The sequence below is a fragment of the Natator depressus genome, chromosome 2 (genome assembly GCF_965152275.1).
Source record: "Natator depressus isolate rNatDep1 chromosome 2, rNatDep2.hap1, whole genome shotgun sequence".
NCBI lineage: Eukaryota > Metazoa > Chordata > Testudines > Cheloniidae > Natator > Natator depressus.
This window is the reverse complement of record NC_134235.1, coordinates 207,302,674-207,321,797: the sequence shown is the minus strand read 5'-3', so window position 1 is coordinate 207,321,797 and position 19,124 is coordinate 207,302,674. Positions and strand designations below refer to the sequence as shown.

General features: G+C 41.3%; 1 protein-coding gene across 3 annotated transcripts in view; it reads left to right on the top strand.

Annotated features, from left to right (window-relative positions):
- The window catches only part of HDAC9 (histone deacetylase 9), a 542,743-nt gene that overhangs the window by 359,232 nt on the left and 164,387 nt on the right, over positions 1–19,124 (top strand). For all 3 annotated transcript variants that reach the window (XM_074945808.1, XM_074945812.1, XM_074945807.1), the window contains 2 exons: positions 3,435–3,612; positions 8,834–8,967. In XM_074945808.1, the coding sequence (XP_074801909.1) occupies positions 3,435–3,612; positions 8,834–8,967 (312 nt within the window). The remainder of the gene's footprint in view (positions 1–3,434; positions 3,613–8,833; positions 8,968–19,124) is intronic.

Sequence of the window (19,124 nt, the reverse complement as noted above, 5' to 3'; positions counted from 1 at the left end):
GAACAGAAGGAACCCCGATCTCATCTTGAAAATTATAACTTCCTGACAACAACAAAATTGACTTACCTTGCTAAACATCAGGTAGCAACTCTCAGACCCATTGGAAACAAAGGAAATAGCTCTCATTAAATTTCATAGTCTATACAAAGCATTAGGTTGATGGATATGAATCAAATTCGTATATAACCTTCCTAGGAAAAAAATACATAAGCCCCTACAGGGAGCACTCACATCAAGTCTAAACTGAGATAGATTCCCTACAAGCAACACTTATTATGGTAATACTGGAAGAACAACAAGAATTTAACTTACATACCTCCAAAAGACCCATCTCCTTTTTAGATACGGCTTTGAAAATCCTCCTCAAAATAATTACTAAGGGGCTGATCCAATGTCAAGAGAATTTAATGGATATCTTTTCACTGCCTTGGATAGTTGTTGGATCAGGCCCTAATTGCCTAACTCCTCTAATGAACTAATCTCATGCACCTGGAACAAACAGGCTTCATGCAGGGAGGACAAGGCTCAGATAACCTAAGAAATGTTCCAGATATATTCACACAAATCACTAACTACAGATGTGCAGACAGTTCTCTTGTCCTATCACTGGACACATGGACGTATGTTCGCAGTGCTACGGCACAGGGAATCCAAGGATGAATTCATAGTATTGAGTTAAGCATCATCCTTCCAAGTCCAGGTGCACTTTCTGGGAAACCAGATAAGGGTGTTAATTAACCCTGCTACTCTATACATTAGCAATTAAACCCCTAACTAGTGTGATACAGCATTATTCACAGATACAGGGCATAAATACATAGGAGGAGGAATTTCTGAATGCACTGCTATTTATCAAAAAATCAAAGAGCTCAGTGGCTGTGCTCTTTAACCTAATTCTGCAATTCAGCCTAAATCTCTGGCTCAAAACTAATCAAACCTAAAACAGAAGCAATGATGATAAGAGGACATCCGCTTGGTATCTAAAATCTTGATTCTTAAAGTAAAAGGGGCTTTGTGATATCTTGAAAGAATAATCCACCCCAAAATGAATTCCCATTATACAAATTACTACAAGTTATTTTAACAAATTTTAGAAGATATGCCCAGATTATTAGTTCTAGTGTTAACCTAGCAGTAGAGCAGTGGCTATTAAAATAAATATCCTACCACGATTCCTCTTTCTAAACTGGTTATGTCAAATAGGCTTGTTGCAATTTCTAGATACTTGTATAGGTTTATGTGGGGACAGACTTTGGCAGGATAAGAAACCCAGGAATTAGCTCTTCTCTCGGTCTTCAGCAAATTTTATAAGAAAAATATCTTGCTAAAATATCTGCTAAACAAGTTATTAGATACAATACACGCAACTTAATACACGTATTAAAATCAGTCCTTCTGGCTACAGTTGAAAACAGTACCCTTTATAGATACCATGTAGATCAAACACAAATATAGAGTGCAGTGAGGTCAAAAGTACTGTAACTATTTAAAAGCACATAAAAAATATTGGATGTCCAATGTCCCTCTCCTCTTGAATTCACATATCCAGGTTCTCAGACTTTGCTCCTGCTTTCTTCCAGGAAACCACAGCTAGATATGAACAGAATAAACTCACTTAGATCGACTCTGCCTCTGTCCTCCACAGATAGAATGTTTCCTGTTTATGCTGCCAATGCACAACTATTCCTTCCCTTCGATGACCGCTTCACACAGCTATGGCTACAAAAGACACATTCAATCTGGTGTACAACACATATCTTCACTAACACATTATGCAACTTCAGCAGATGTGTTAAAACAACATACTATTAAGCATTTTTGGCAAGGGGGATTCTTTTGTGTGTCTGGTACCTGTGATATGTTCGTGAAGGAGTGGGGTGCAGTGATTTCTTGAGCTATTACCAAGTAACTCTGGGAATTTATAACACCCTATGCCACCACCACTGAAAGAAGAAAAGAAAGAAAAAAAATAGTTCATGACCTAAAACCAAGCAACTTTCTGTAAAAGCTCTTTTTATTTATTTGCATTTTCTTTCTATGTTGAGTCATTTTATGGCAATAAAACTAGGCAGTTTATCCTCTCTGTGACTCAACATCACCTCACTGAAGTGGTGACTCTGGGTATTAATGTGGGTGAGGGGGCTTTCATGTCTTTTAACTGTTGGTTCCCATTTCATCTCATGTTGAATACTACTCTTTTGAGCATCTGTCCCTTGGAAAAGCTTTAATTCCCTCTCCCACAGGACCACCACTTACACTTCACAGGATCTTGGATTAATTCTATAGCTAGCTAGGGGAAATAGTGTACTCCCGCCTGCTTTTGTGTACAAACTGAACTCTGCTTCCACTCTCTGAACATTGAAAAATACCTTCCGTGGCAGGCCAGGCCTTTGGCAAACTGAACTTGCTATTGCACACAGGTATGCAGCAGTACTAAATGAGCCAATGCATTGATTATATGTTGCTTAGTTCCAAAGAAAATCGGTAAACATAAGTGCCTGGAAAAGAAAAATGCAGCATATAACCCTAAAATGGAGGTCTATATTTCAGTTATTTTTAGAGCTAAATATTTTTGTAAAAATCTCAGTTTTGCACCATCAGTTTTGCATCAGCAATCAGTTGTGGGCCTAAGACTGTGCATAAAAAATTAAGACTAGGGACAAAATTCTGTCTATATTGAAGTCAATGACAAAACTCACATTGACTTCGGTAAGGCTAGAATTTCACCCAAGAGTGCACTGAAAAATTTTGCATTTCCACATTTTTTGACAAACAAAAAAAAGGGATACATCTACCTTCCCTTATCTTCCTACATCTGTCTACTGTGTGGTACTTCCACTTTCCTCTGATGCATCTGGTACTGTCAGCAACAGGTTACTGGACTATATGGACCTGGCAATTCCTATGTTCCTAAATTTTTCACAAAAATTTCTGTTAAAATGTTACTCATTTTCCTGCCATCTTGATGAAAATTAGATTGAGGCCTTTGTAAAATTTGGCCCACTAGATTCAACACATTTTAAGTGCAAGTGCTCAGAATCCTTCTCTTAGAATGAGGTACTAAAGGAAGATTTTTTTTTCTCCCTCACATAGTCTTATAACAGTAGAGAGCCTGCTTAATATTATGTTATCAACTTATTAGAAAAGTCTTCAGTCAAATGTTACTCTCTGTGGGTAGAGCTGTTTCTTTCCATCAGTGAGAATTGAGAGATTGCCTGCCATCACATACTATTCAGCAATGCGGGCAGCCCCTCAGTGTCAGTGTGAAAACATCTGTTGAATGGATTTATTGACGAGGTCTTAGGTGGGGTTTTTTTTCACACTGTTTATTACAGCCCTGACCTAATGAACTTAATTTGTTGACATGTTTCTCTCAGTGTCTTACTTGATCCCTTCTCACATTTCTTTCTACTGTGCTGTTTTCTTGGCAACAGCAGATCCTGGAGCATCAACGTATCCACCAGTTGCAAATGTACCAGGCTCAGATGGCTACAGTTGGCATGGCAGGATTAGATAAACATCGGCCTGTTTCCAGGACCCATTCTTCCCCTGCTGCTTCCACATTACCTCATCCAGCAATGGACCGGCCCATCCAGCCCGTCTACATGACTGGTAGGACTCCCTAAGGAGCTCTTTTAATAGGCAGAGTAAATGCACTGTTCATTTGGGGTCAACTGATTTAAATGCCTTGAATATCTCCTGTAGCAATGCATTCATTTTTAATCTCACCGTTACTGAGTTTTATGATGCTTTATTGGCATTAAATCAACCAATGCAGCTGATAAATCACAGGGTTAATATTCACACAGTCATAAATTATTATTGTCCACTAGCTCTGGCAATGTAGCAACAGGTGCATTTTTGGTGTCTTTAAGTCATTTACAATTTTTTCTTTCATTTCCCCATCCTCTGCCTCTCTTCTTCATGTTCTTTTTGCAAAGAGACCACCAATGCATTGAAAAGAGACCACCAGTAAGTGTCAAGGCTGGGATATGATTCTCAACATCTTCATTTGATTCCAGTGGGAATGTCACTCAGTCCTGCAGGGGTGCTGCTGTTCACTATGAAAAACAAAGTCCTGGCAGCACAAATGAGGTGATCAGTCACGGGACAGTGATGTCAGCTACAGGCTTGAAGTCTTTTAACAGTTTTGTGTGAAAGCTATCAATGGAGAGGTTTTGCTGGGCAGTCACCATCTATTCCAGACATTCAATGAGCAGCTCATACGTATATGATCCATAGAAAGATTGAGGGGCCTGAAAGTCTCCAACGATAGGAAGAAAATGCCTTAAACAGAAAGCCTGGTTCCCCAATTGCAGCTAATCAGAAGAAATAGAATCTAACCTGTAGGAATATAGGTCTTGGCCTAAAAATACAGTGTGTGCCTGTAAGTGGGAGATAAATCATGCTTTGCTTATTCTGATAGGAAGAAAGGGAAAATGACTTATAAATTTGCTTCTCTTAAAATATTATTTCTTAGGTTTCTCTCTTGGGTCTTAGCTCCTTAGCATGAGACTGGCAGAGCTACCCTAGCTCTTAAAGTTTATAATTCTTGAGGGCAGGGTAGTGGAACAGAGTGCGAGCCAGACCCCTTAATGGCCACCACTGATCAGCCTGTCAAGTGTAGTCACTGCTCTCCAAATATTTCATTTACTTGAGTATGCAGGAAATAAAGTTTACAGAGAGAAATAACAATTGGAGGTGATCAGCATGATATAGTAAAATGTGCCTCAGAGAAAAAATGAAAAAGATGCAAAAGAAAAAACACCTGAAGAAGGTAACCTGTAAACACGAAGGGGAAGTGGGTGAGTGGGTTAATGACTGCAAGACAACATCCTCAGAGAAACGAGATAACAATTTAAGCATTTTTTCCTTCTCCAAAGATATCCTTGGTGTAGGATTCTCACTCTTGGAGAGTAAGAAGCTTGTAGATGTCCCAAAAGAAATGCGTATAAACCTGCAATGAGCAGCAGCAATAAGGCAAATGCCAATAGTGTGAGGAGGGAGTTGTTATTATAGATAATGCTGGGAGTGCTATAAGTGTGATAGGTGATAGTGTTATAGGTGGTGCTGCTAGGCATGGAGTCTGGGATAATACATACACACAAGAGAGCTGAATTCAGGTTGCAGAGTCAACCTTAATTTTGGCATTTCCAAACCTTTGAATGCTTGACTTAAAACTGCCATTGATCTGCGAGATGTGGGAGAGAACGCTATTAGGAAAATCCTGGGATTCAGAATACTGTCATGCAAGCTCTGCAGTATTTAGGCACACGACTGTGAGCTAAAGATGGAGAATGACGGCATTGTCTGATGTATATTCATTTGGTCAGTTTATATCAGACTTCTGACATTTTTTATTTTAGATTGTTATGCTGTTTAATTTATTAGAACCCCTTCTCTTGAGCTTTGCTGAAGGTATTATTGTTCTCAATGACTTTTTATGGCTGCAGCTTCATAGAAAACATTGTTATCAAGATATTTGTTAGCCACAATTTTAGGTGTCCCCCCATTGTTTCAAATGGCATTAAAAAAGTTCTTCCAGATAAGGAATTTTGGAATAGAATGAGACTTATGCAATCCTGACTAGGAGCAACTCACCTTTTCTGACACAAATGAAAGATAGATTTCTTTGGTCCCTTATCTTTCATTGCATGGTTGAGTGAGGTCACCATTCCATTCCGTCACCAAGGGCCAGATGCGAACTTCAGTTACACTGGTGTAAATCCTGAATAACTCTACTGGCCTCAGTGGATTTACACAAAGGCATATGAGATCAGAATCTGGCCCGAGGCATTTCTTCTAGAAAGACAGAGTAACCGTCTTTTGCTAATGATCCACAGCAGCCTGCAATTGAAAACAGTTGTCTCTTCCTCTGTGGGGGTGGGGAGATTGTTGGCTGAATCCTGTTGGGGAAATCCTACAGGCTATTTTTAGCAGTGAGCACTGCTGCTGCATTGTGGTATTGTACCAAACACATGTGCTTTGTGTCACTGAATTAGTTGCACATCCTAAATCAATTTAGATGCTTTCAGTAAATGAAAATGTGTATTTCAGTCTCTTTTTAAACCAAATAATCCTATTTAGAAGTAAATTATGCACTTGGTGGTGTGAATATCTTACCATTTAAAATTTTGGGGTGGATGTTTCCATCGTAAAATTATAGGAGTGACCCATTACCTCATCCAAACTGAACTGAATTTTTGATTTGGAGAAAATAACTCAATTACCACAAAATTATATTTTTGTTTTATTCTGTATTAGGGAACATGCTAATGGAACATTATTGCCACCTCTAAAAATGTAATGTTTGCATGGTTATCTGCATTGCTAGGCATCATCAACCCAATAGCCTCAAAATTGTCAAAGCCACATATGTCTATATAATTTCCAAAAAAGTTACTATTACACAGCACCTTTTAATTTATTTTAATAGTATTTTTATTTCTGTTGATTAGAATTGGGGTTACTCTGGGAGACCCTCTTGGGAACTAGCATAATCAGGACAAATCCCAGGGGGAGGGAGGGATACGTTTTATATGCCCTGATCCTGTAAAGACTTTGCAGATGCTTAACTTTAGCAGAACCACTGTGACCAGAACCACTGAAATCAATGGGACATAGGCACCTAACTTGCTTCGGTGATTTTTGAAAATCTCATTAGGTACCTACTTGCATCTTTAGGTGTCTAAATACCTCTTGAAAATCTGGCCATAGTACTTACCAGAGACATATGGTTTTAGTTAGTTTGAAAAAAATTGTGCTTTATTTAACCAAGTAATGCCCACTGGAAAGCTGTACGCTGAGCATAAAAAATAAAGCTATATGGGCACAGAAGAGAGATGCATAGCATGTGAGTATGCAACTACATGAGTGTGCATTTGTTGGTTCTGACAATTTAAAAGCCCCGATGACGAAGCAGGAAAGCTTGTTAACTGTGAAATGCAAATAGTTGTAGAGAAAGGAAATTCTAAACTGTATCGGCCATGCCAGCAGAGCTTTTAAACCATATTAGATGATTACCTCCAGATTTTGTTTTTTCCTTTTTTTTTCCTTTAAAAGAAAACAAACCAGGTAAGTCAATGCAAAAAGTTAGCATTAACGCACTTTTAAGTTTGTTAGATCGAGGATGCTCAATCAACATGAACTTTGCTATGTTGCATATAGGTCGTTTTTCTTGCTCCTGTTATATGTAAACTTTACTAGCGTATTATCATTTTGTAGTGCAATCCTACATTCATACCCACTGAAGTGAATAGAAGACCTTCCAGCACAGGATCAGGTTTAAAGTGCACAGGATTGGTAATACAGAAGAATTAAGGTATCAGAAGCACCATAATTTGGAATGCTCTACCTTTTAAATACAACCTTAACTTTGCATTGCCCATAGTGCAAACAGGCCCCGATTCAGCAAACCACTTAAGCTTGTGCTTAATTTACACATATGCTGAATGATGTGTTTGAGTGCTTTGTTGAATCTGAACTTTAATTTTATATTTTCCTCCCTGGCTGACTGTTCAGAAACAGCAGGCTAATACAATTTTACCAGAAATGTGTTGGCATCCTCAGTGATCACAGAATATCAGGGTTTGGAAGGGACCTCAGGAGGTCATCTAGTCCAAGCCCCTGCTCAAAGCAGGACCGATCCCCAATTTTTGTCTCAGATCCCTAAATAGCCCCCTCAAGGATTGAACTCACAACCCTGGGTTTAGCAGGCCAATGCTCAAACCACCCAGCTATCCCTCCCCTGATGTTGGTGCATAAGAGGGACGTTTTAAGCGTTGAATTGTGTAATTTACCGAAGTTGTTAATTTCAGTCCCATCCAAATGCAAGGGGGAAAAAATCCAAAGTTTTTCCAAATGAAAAAGATCCAAAGTGGTTAGGAACATATTTTTTATTTCAGTCATTTCTGAGGGAAATACAAACACCAGAGTTAAAATAAATAAATAAAAATGACTTGTCAGTGTCTTAGACTTGGTTTTAAATCATGCCTTGAAATGAAAGGCTAGCACTGAGCCCAATGACCAAAATACCCTAAAAGCTTCTTGCTCCCAAGATACAACTAAAATTGACATGACACTGAGAGTTGTTTGGTACTAAATTGTTCTGGCCTTGGATGTATGAGTAAACCAAATTCAAAGGGAGCCTTGCATTTGGACCTGACAGCAAAATTTGGTCATAAATTCATGCAGGGTATAACTCTTTTCTTTGATGAAAGAAGGGTTTTGGCTCCAGCTGCTGTGTTTGTACCACTCACTTAAATGTCATACACAGCATGTTTAAAATCTACATTTTATTTTCTATTATTTTCAACACATTGAATCAAACTTTCAGGAGCTGTGTGAGTGATTTCCCCATAATCTGCAATAAATATATGCCCTTCCCATGCCACAAAAAATATCAATTGAATAAACTGTAAATAAATGATTCAGTAATTCAATTGAATTATGCTACCTATTCAAAACTGTTCACAAGGTACTTTTCAATATAATTCTTTGCAGATTACGTGGTCTGGTAGCATTATTTCTCAGTGATTCTACTTTTATCTTCTATGCTGGGACACGACATTCTGTGTGTGTACAGTGTCTAGCACAATGGGAGCGTGGTCCATGATTGGGGACCCTAGGTACTGTCATAATAATTAATATGCACATTTGAGATCCATATTTTGATATGCCCGAAGTTAAGGGATGTTCAGATCTGGGAATTTGGTTTTGGTCAATTTGGGTATTAAATAAAATCTGTTCATGATGGAAGCACTATGTTTAGAATATTATAACTGGTATTTCAGTTTTACTTCTATTTTCTTGTTGTGTTGTCTTTATGCTGAAGGTGTTGTCTATGACAGTCTAATGCTGAAGCACCAATGCATGTGTGGCAACTATGCCAACCATCCCGAGCACGCTGGAAGAATACAAAGCATCTGGTCGAGGCTGCAAGAAACTGGGTTGCTAAACAAGTGCGAGGTAATAAAGACCAGGTAGCTTCAAACGGCAAAATAATAAAGCCTAAATCTGTGTCACTTCTGTAATAATAGAATACATTGTCTCTATAATGATTGGTTGTCATTACTAAAATATTGCACATTCTGATGCCTCCTTTCCTCTCCTAAAATGGGATCTGCACACTGACATTAATTTTTCCACCTGTAGTTGTGTAAATTTCTTCTACTTGTAATACCATAGCATGAAATCCAGACTTCAGCTGTGTCCTCCACCTGGGGATACATAGAGAGAGATAATGTAAAGGATGGAAGGGATGGATGGATGGATGGATGGATAGCGATCAAAAGGGAGTTACAGTCTTTCCAATAGGATCATTGTTTCTTCAGACAGCTAACGATTTTACTTTTGTAACAGCATAAGAACATTTGTGTTATTTATTAATCATCTCCATTGTCTTCATAATTGCATGCTTCACCTTGTCATGTTTCTGCAGATAAAACTTGCTTTCACAGGCTTTTCTTACTGTCCCAGGAGTGAGATGGACATTGGGTCAGAAAATCAAGACACTTGAAGCCCAATTCTCCAGACAATATCTGGGCAACTTTGGCATTTAATGTATTTATATTTTAATTTCCTTTACATTTACAACATTGTTCAATATAAGGGAAGCGAAGCTCTGGAACAGGCTTCCAATAGAGGTTGTGGAATCCTTATTATAGGAGGTTTTTAAGAACAGGTTGAACAAACATCTGTCAGGGATGATCTAGGTTTACTTGGTTCTGTTTCCACACAGGGGTTCGGCTAGATGACATCTCAAGGTCCCTTCCAGCCCTACATTACTATGATTTTATGATTGTGTATTAGTGCATAATAAGTTAATTAAAAGTGGACTGAAAACAGCCTACAGTCATCATTTTGCAAATCTTGGAAACACGCACAAGGGGCTCAATCTTGAAAGGCATTTTAATGCCTCTTGAGAGGTGCTGAACATGCTCACATCTTATTGAAGTCCCTGGGAGTTGTGGGTGCTCACTGATTCTCAGGAGTAGGCCCTAGCAGAGCTCAGTGCACACTACTCCCATAAGTAAAGTTAGCAGGTGCTTATGTTTTGCAGGATCAAGTCATTTCCTCGGCTCACATACTCTGTTTTGCACATTACAATTGTGTTGTTTACTAATATTTTTGCAAATCCACATGAACTAGCACTGTAGGTCACTTCTTCAGGAAACACTAACTATTCACAGAGATTTTTTGCTCTGTAGAGAACCGAGCACATAGAACTATGAAGTAACAAGCACTGTAATGGATTTGTTATATACACTAATTTAACAAAATGGCAACACTCTAACAGGCTGTTTTTTTCATTTGCTTTCATTTTTTTAATGTTTTAGTAGGCCGTGACTCAGCAAGGTCCTCAAGCACATGTGTAACTTCTAACAGGAGTTGTTCCATTGATTACAATGGGTCATGAACACATGCTTAGTTAAGTGCTTTGCTAAATTTGAGGCCTAATTACTTTGCTGACTCAGGGTCATAGTGAACACAAAAGAACATAAGTAAGGTGCAGTGTGGATTTTCGTTACATAATCTCTGCAGTAAAGAAGCTGACATTACTAATCAGTAAACTGTGTCGAATCTTGGAAAGGCAGCACCTATAATGTGGTATAAATTGATTCTTAGGTATAAGTGTCACATGACTGGGGTACATTATAGTTCTGTAGTCCAGTAGTTTTCTGGAACCCATGAAGTTCCAACGGCATATCTCATTACAACAGCGTATCATGGAGTCTGCTTTTACTCTTCATATTACAGATGTACCTAAACTGAAACCCTGAATCCTGACACTCCCAGTCTTTGGGAAAGTTGGATTTATGTAAGCGGGGGAATAGTCCCGCTATTGTGGGGAACTGCACTACCCCGGTGAACTGGGCTAGCGAAAGGATCTGAGTCCTCGCTCCCACTTCCTTTACCCAGTGGCCTCCCTGCCCTTGAGGACTCCCCTTCCACTCTCCTGTCTGGCAGAGTCCTCGTAACCTCGACAAGGCTGGGCCCAGGATTCCTGGGGGGCTCGACCCCCAACCCTGCTGCAGTCACCTAGGACAGGGGCTAGGGTGTCCCCACTCCAGGGTACTCTCTGCACTGGGCACTTCTCTGACCCACTGATTATTACATACAATTTGAAGCTAATGCAAGTTATTTAATCAACAATTAATTTTAAAAAGAATAAGGGGAAATGGGAAAGGCTAAAGGAAACACATCAACCTGCTCTGTGGCAGGGAACATCACAAACAGTGTCTCTGGAATGTCAGGGCAATTCACAGTCTGTTCCTTGTAAGTCCCAGGCCTTCTTCTCAGGCCCTCGCTGTGCTGCAGGGATGCTGCGGGTTGGACACTCGCTCTGGTGGTGGCCACAGGCTCTAGGTGGCAGGGCCCTTCTTCCCAGCATTGTCCCTGCCCTGTCAGGGTTACCAATCCCCCTTCAAGTCTGGCCTGCAGAGCCTCCTGGCTGAGGTGTCTCCCTGTGTTGGGCCCACTGCCCAGGGTCCACCCTCGCTCTCCACAGCTGCTCATGACACCCGGCTCCGGACTGTTGCAATCCCAGCTCCAGCTCCACTCTGTCTTAGCTACAGCTCCATTCTGCCGCAGCATGGCTGCTGCTCTGCCTCCAGCTCCCTGGGCTGCTTCTCTGGCCCCTCTGGCTCTGGTTGCTGCAGCTCTGCTCCCAGGACAGGTCTGCTCTGCAGGCTGCTTCTGTGACTCTGCTCCCAGCACTGACCTGCTTCCTGGGCTGCTTTTCTGGCCCCTCTGGCTCTGGTTGCTGCAGCTCTGCTCCCAGGGCAAGTCTGCTCTCTCTGGGCTGTGCCTCTGGCTGTGGGGCTGCAGCTCTGCTCCCAGGACAGGGTCTGCTCTCTCTGGGCTGCTTTTCTGGTCCCTTTGGATCTGGCACAGCTCTGCTCCCCAGCTCAGCTTGGGCCCCTGCTTTCTCCTTAGCTCGGCCCCACTCTGTCTGACCCAGGCAAATCCAGCTCACACGGAGGACGGGACCTCCCTGGCCTCCTGACTCCCTGATTAGCCTGCCCGCCCTGTCATTCAGCCTGACCTGGAGCATTGGCCTTTCCATATTGTTCCTGGGGACTGGCAGTCTCAGGGTCCTGAATCCCCATGGACCCTTCCCCTTTGAGTACTGGGAGTTAGCAACTAAAACACCCCCACTGAATGTTAGTAAGGGGGCAACAGTCCCCTTACATTTGGATAGATATGTTATGAGTGGCCCCCTATCTACCTTTGTGATGAGCCAATCCCAAACCTTGGATCTGAACACTTCTAAAACTTTGGGAAATTTGGATCTGGAACTTTGTGGTTCAGACCCATACTGGAAAATGTACAGAATTATGCAACTGGCATGTTAACAGGTTACGTGAAGCTGCAACAAGCAGCGTGTAAAAAATAATCAGAGAGACATCTAAAAGAAAAAAGCCTTATTGTTTACAAACACTATCAAAGCAGCTGCCATAATAGTTGTCTGGTCATGGGTGGTCTGCATGGTTTCCTTTCTTTTGTATACACTGTTATGTAAATCATTAAGGGCCAGATTCAGATGCCCTTACTCTGATCTTATAGCACTTTACTTCACAAATCATCCCACTGATTAGTACTCAATGTTAGCAAGGGTGATATAATGGGACCTCAAACATTTTATAGGTCTGAATACAATTAAAGGTAAAAAAAATGTTACGTTTTTATTATGTGTAAAATTAGGCCAAAATAACCTTTTTCATATTAAATATTTAAGATTTTCCCCTACAATTTAGTTATTTTAGAAATTAAAATGTAGCCTTTCAGATCTTGTAGGATCTTGTAAGTTTGCAGGAGCTTTGAGGAAACAAAGCACTTTAACTCAAGCTGCATTCAACTAATTTGGTCCACCTATGTGTTTCAAAGAAAGCATTTTGTGAAAGCTTACTTACGTTTTACAAATGACATTTCATAGCTTGTTGTGTATTCATGTTTAATTATTTGAAGGAAAATGGCTTCTTTGTTGAAACTATTCAGAAATTGCTATTTTAATGGTTCCAGTGTAAAAATAGCCTTTTCATCCAATAAAGTGAAATCTGAGGGGATATAAATTTGAGGCGCTTTGATAGGGAGATGAAGGGAAGTGCACATTGCAGGTGTTTGTCTTGAACTTGTTCTCTGGCTAAAGAGAGGATTTCATTTGACAGTCCAGTCTGTCTTTTACTTTTCATGAACTCTAAGGCCCAGTTTCAGCAAAGCATCTTAAGGACATACTTAACATTAAGCATATGCTTAAGTCTAACCTTATTTAACAAAGCATTTGCAGCATTGGGCTACCCGTAGACATTTTAGCTGTTCATATAAAGATTTGCAAAAAAAAATGTATTGAATGGAGCAGGTGTTTGTTTGTTTTTTACTCCTTCCCCTTTGCTTTTACTCCAAAATGCCTGGATCATTTCCCCATCAACTTAAAGAAAAGTAAGAATTCCCATTCAGCCCATGACCAAACCATGAAAATTTTAGTTTGAATGGTGAGTTTTAGAAAGTTATTAGTGACTGAAAACAGAGGGTTAGAATGGAATAATTTATACAGCATTTGCAATACTGGGGACTTTAATTTGTGTGTAAAACATTGACATAATATTTTCATATAAGATGAGCTGTTGCTTGTGCATATACTCTGCCTGACAAAGGTCTATGGACATAGGATAACTGAGTAAGTGTCATGTGATACATCAGAACTGAGCAACTGAAAGTTGCAGAGTGCTACCTAGCTGCTAGATTGGACTTTGCAATGTATCCTAAGTAAGGAGTGTTTTGATAATTGGGCCTACAGATTTACCCTAATTATTAGCTCAACTATGAGAAGTGACTGAAAGTTTATAAAATGACACAATAGCCTATAGCAATAAATGTTGATGGGAAAATGTGCAAATGGGAGACAAAAAGACTGAATTAGTCTTTCTCCCTTTTGGGATCTCAAAAGAAAAGACTTGGGGGGGGGGGAATGAAGAAGAAGAAGTTGTCTGCCAGCAACCACTGCAGCAAGTTTCAACATAATGGCTGCCACCTGCACTATCTCGTGGGACACTGGGATCTTCTTTAACACTGCTGGGCCTCTGTCATTCTGATCCTGAAAGGTGGCCTGACCAGGCTGGGCCAGAGAGGGGAAACCAGAAGATATCATCACCTCCACCGGCTTTGGCTAAACCTGAACCACACCTGGAATGTGAAACTTTGTCATTGCTGCGCTTCATGTGTCGTTTTTCTTCCCCACTGTGAACCTAGGTCCCCATGTATTCACATATTACACACTACAGCAAGGATATTTATACAGAATATGCCCTGTGAGGTATCATTTGAAAACTAATAACACACTGGTCAGTAATATCATTATAAAATGAATGTAACCACATCATATGTAAAGTTATGAATGGTCTCTGTGTAATGTTAGTAGAACATCTTTAAAACCAGACGGCTTAACCCAGGTAAAAGTGATAAACAGGTTTGTCATAAACAAAGGAATGTGGGTTGACCTCAGTTCATATATTAGCAAAAACAAAGCCATCAAGCTAAATGAGCAGGGGTTATCCTGAAACTGTACTCGAGAGACAGAGAATGAACATGGCTCCTGCATCCCAGAGAGACACAGGAGACTGACTCACCAGGAGACCTTCTTGACTTTTAGGACAAAGACAATTCCTTTGGAACATAAGGGTCAAAGAGAGACTCCATCTTTATCTGACACCTGAGGAGACAAAGAAAGCTAGTGCTTTGTGGTCCCTGTGTTGGGTCCTGGCCAGAGCATCTGGTCAGCCATGTTAAGTTAGGTCTTAGTCATTAGAAAGTGTATTTTTACTTTTGTTCATTTGTTCACCCATTCTAGCTTCAATCCCTTCTATTTGGTATCACTTAACCTATGTTAATAAACTTGCTTTATTTTTACTATAATCCAGCTCAGTGCCCTGTTTGAATGGAAGAGATTGTTCACTCCAGTTAAAATGATAAACTGCACTTTTATCTCTTTTAAGGCTCAATGAACCTTACTACTTCTCTGAGTGTTCCAGGAGAGGGCTCAAGACTTCCGGGCAGATGGAAATTTGGGAGTTGGAGTGTACAGCAAGTAGTCACCGAGGCTGCTGGAGGCCAGGGTAGAGCTGTTGTATTGTAGGCAGCCAGCTGGGGTCAGAGTGCTGAATCAGTGTTGCACAGCACACACAGAGACACAGGGAACTATATGCTTGTCTGCTGGCTGTTGGTGTACAGGCTGTGAGCACAGCAGCAGAGCATTTAAGGCACCTGGGTTTACAGAGCAGGCAGTTCCACAACCTCTCACTGGTCTGAGTTGCACCCCAAAATATTACACCCACCTTATTTCTTCTCTTTTCATTCCTTCTCCATTTGTCTTCTGCCTAGTAAGAGTCTGACTCAGTCAGACAAGACTGTATATATTGCAACACTGCTGTAAGCCTGCAATCAAAGAGGCAGTTAAAAGCAATTCCCTAAACAGCCTGATGTTGGCACAAATTTGCTAATTTTCAGAGTGACTAATACAACTGTGTGCCATGCACGTGTTTATTCCAGCAGCGAGGTTGCAAGTGAATATCAACACAAGAGACAGAAGCTGCATCTTTTATCTTTGCTATTCTTTTCTTTCGCCTTTTGTGTGTGTTTGTCTTGTTTTTTCTTCTAGGAAATAAGTTTGGATTTTAACAACTCCAACCCATCTCAACTAACTTTTTCTCTTTTTCCCCAAAGGACAATTACTACCATCTAAGAGGCTGTCAGACTAGAGTTATTTCCTTCCAAAGATTCTAAAAAGTTAAGAAGATTTTTAATAGTGTACTTGCCACAGCGCTAAGCAGACTAAGAGCTCTATACACCAAACCCCGAACCTTGTTTAAAACTATTTAAAGTGAAAGAGTTATGTTGACACCTTTAACTCTTTGTCCCCATATAGTCCATCAAAATTAATACCATCAGGGCAGTGCAGAATTGTGCTGCCTCAGGAGCCAGAACAGTGACTGAATTGTGATTCACAAATAACAGTCTGATTACTGCTTCCCACTTGCTCCGGTGTGGGGAATAAGTTGTACCAACTCTTTTGCTGGCACAGAAGAGTACATCCCCAAATGTACTGGCTCAGCTACACTGGCTGGCACATGGGGGGAAGAGAGTAGAGACAAGGCTGCAGCTATTCCTCCCCTCCCTAGCATGAGATGGGAAGTAGCGACCCAGCCATAGGTGGCACATACCTCTTGTGTTTTGGGGAGGCTGGCACGAGTGCTGGAAGCTCCCTAAAAGTGGGAGGGCCACCGGTGCCTGGACTGTGGCCCCGCCCCCCTCTCTAGCCCAAGGCCTTGCCCTCTCTTGGCTTCCTCCCCCGAGGCACCACCCCCACTCTGCCCTGAGGACCCTCTCCCTCCTCCCCCAAGGCCCTCCTGCCTGCTCCTCCCTCCCCTGAGCCCCCCCACTCCTCTTCTCCCCTCCCCTGAGGCCTCCCCACCCACTGCTTGCTCCTCTCTCCCCCATCCTGCCTTAAGGTTGAGCAATGGGGGAGAGGCAGTGGAAAGGTGCAGCAGCAGGCGGGGGAGGGCCTCAGGGGAAGAGACAGAGTGGGGGCAGGAAGAGGCAGATCAAGGGCGAGGCCTCAGCGGGAAGAGGTGCAGTGCGGGTGGGGCCACGAGGGAAGAGACTGAGCGGGAGAGGGGCCTCGGGGCGGAACCCCGGTCTGGGTGCCGGTGGTTCGAATGCACTTCTCAGGAGCTTCCGGCAGTGGCACTCCAAAGGCAGCAGGACTGCACACCTCCAAAGGGAGTTTTGCCACATCTGGCATTTCTTGCCCCATTTAGGGAGGCTTAGCCTCCTCACACCTCTTATACACGCTGCCCATGGACCCGGTCCTGGCTGCTCTCTCAGCTCACAATGTGACCTGCAGTACTTTCACAGGGGATTAAGGAGATGTTTTATGCTGTCGAGGTCGGTACTACTGCCTTACTACATGGCTGCATTGGCCAGTTCATGAGCTTTAACTTTCTTGGGGGAGGAGAAGAAGTTTTTGTTAAAGAAGTCTGAGATTCCTGGATTATTTTTATTATTGAACTTTGAAATAAAGATTCCTTCTTCATAATCTCACTTTAACTCTAAAGGAGACACAAAAGGCAAGGGTGTGGGTAGGAGAGTGATAGGGCATCAGGAGGGAAAGCTGTATGGGCACTTTAAAAACATTATTTTTTAATGACAAACACATTCACATTAGATACTGAAAGACCAGGAAAGACGAAGGTATGTACAGAGCAACAAGAACATGTCTTTGTGTGCATGTGTTTTTAAGAGAAAGATACGCACATATGAGAGTGAGAGAGAGACCCTGATCTGCTAACTGGGCAACAGGTCCATTTAGTGTGTGTGTTTTAAGGAACTGAGAGAGAATTTAACCACTGTGAAAAATCCCAAGAAAGATGAAAAAACTATGAAGACCATTAGTTTGTTTGTTTGTTTATTTGTATGTTTGCAGACAAGAGAACCTAGTGGAATTTTAGAGGAAGCAGATCCCTCTATGTCACTGTGATAAAGGAACTGCTTATACTGAGAGACTTGAGTGATAAATATTGTTTAATCCATATTATCAATTATTTTTAGTTTAATACAATGGAGAAGATGTAGGCCCCTCCAATTCTGGCAGGTATAGCTGGCTGATTCTAGGGTGGACATTTCCCATTACCCAACTTCAATATTCTACTCCCTTGACATATGCATACCTCCAAGCTGATGTCAGTGAGGGAACCAATCATGATGGGGAAGCAGAATATCGTGGAGTTCAGAGAAGAGAAGTTTGCCCTTGCTGTGGATCTACCCCAAAATGAGCCCTTTCAAGTTCTCCATAATACAAAACCAATGCAATCCATCTGTTCTGCTACATTATTGCTAATTCCTTAACAAAAGTGTATTTTACCATGATTTTACGTCTGTTACTGTATTTTACTAAAGGTTGAGATACCTTCAGGGCCAATTAGAACTAATTAGGACATTACATTGGCCATATTTCAGACCTTGAAAGTATTAGGGGACACAGATAAAGCAGTTCACATCTCTCTGTTTATCCCCCAACAAATAAATTATATTTGTGTATACTTAAAGATACAGAAATGCCTATATTATGCTGTCTGACATCTTGTGGCCTATGCGGACTTAAAACAGGAACTTTGCACCATTGGAAAAACTGAGACTCCAAATTTTATAATGGGGTTACAGCATTTACTTATATAACCCTGGTAGGTCTTGACATATTGGACCTGAAAAACTTGACATTATTCTGACCTGAGTCCTGAGTAGTTGGAGTTTTGGTACTGTAGAAATTGGCTTTATAGGCAAAGGTTATAACAATTAATGGCAGTTAAAAAAAAACCTAACCCTCTTAAATATTTCTAAAATAGTTTTTCCATAATCTATGGGCTTGTCTACATGAACATTTAGTTAGCAGCAGGCTGGGGTATAAATCTACCCTGCACTAGCTTGCCGCACATTAACTATGTGGAATCTTCTGACACTGACTAACAGTTCTTTAGTGCACTGTGGTCTAGTCCCATTTCAAAGTGAAGTAGATCAAAGTGCACTAGGGGCTAGTCTAAAGTACTATGGTAAATAGATCTAACTTACGCAACTTCGGTTACATGAATAACGTAACTGAAGTCGACGTAGTTAGATGCACTTACCGCGGTGGCTACACTGAGCTGTGTCGACGGGAGAATGTCTCCCAGCGACTTCCCTTACGCTTCTCGGGGAGGTGGAGTACTCAAATTGATGGGAGATTGCTCTCCCATTGATTTAGTGTGTCTTCACTAAACCCACTAAATCAACACTCGCTGCATCGATTGCAGCAGTGCTGATCTACCGGTCAGTGTAGACATGCCCTAAGGAACTGTTAGTGTGTGGCAGCAGTTCACTTGGACAGTTGTTGCATGGCAGACTGATGTGGGGTGGATTTATACCCAGACTTGCTGCAAACTGAATGGGCATGTGGACAAGCCCTCTATGTGATCTAAGTGTATGAACATGAAGTGTAAATGGTATATGGGCACCTAGTTGAGATGACCTGCTTATTGCACTTGGGCCTTTGCCACTTGTGACTAATGCAGCCATTCCAAGCTCATTCTGATAAA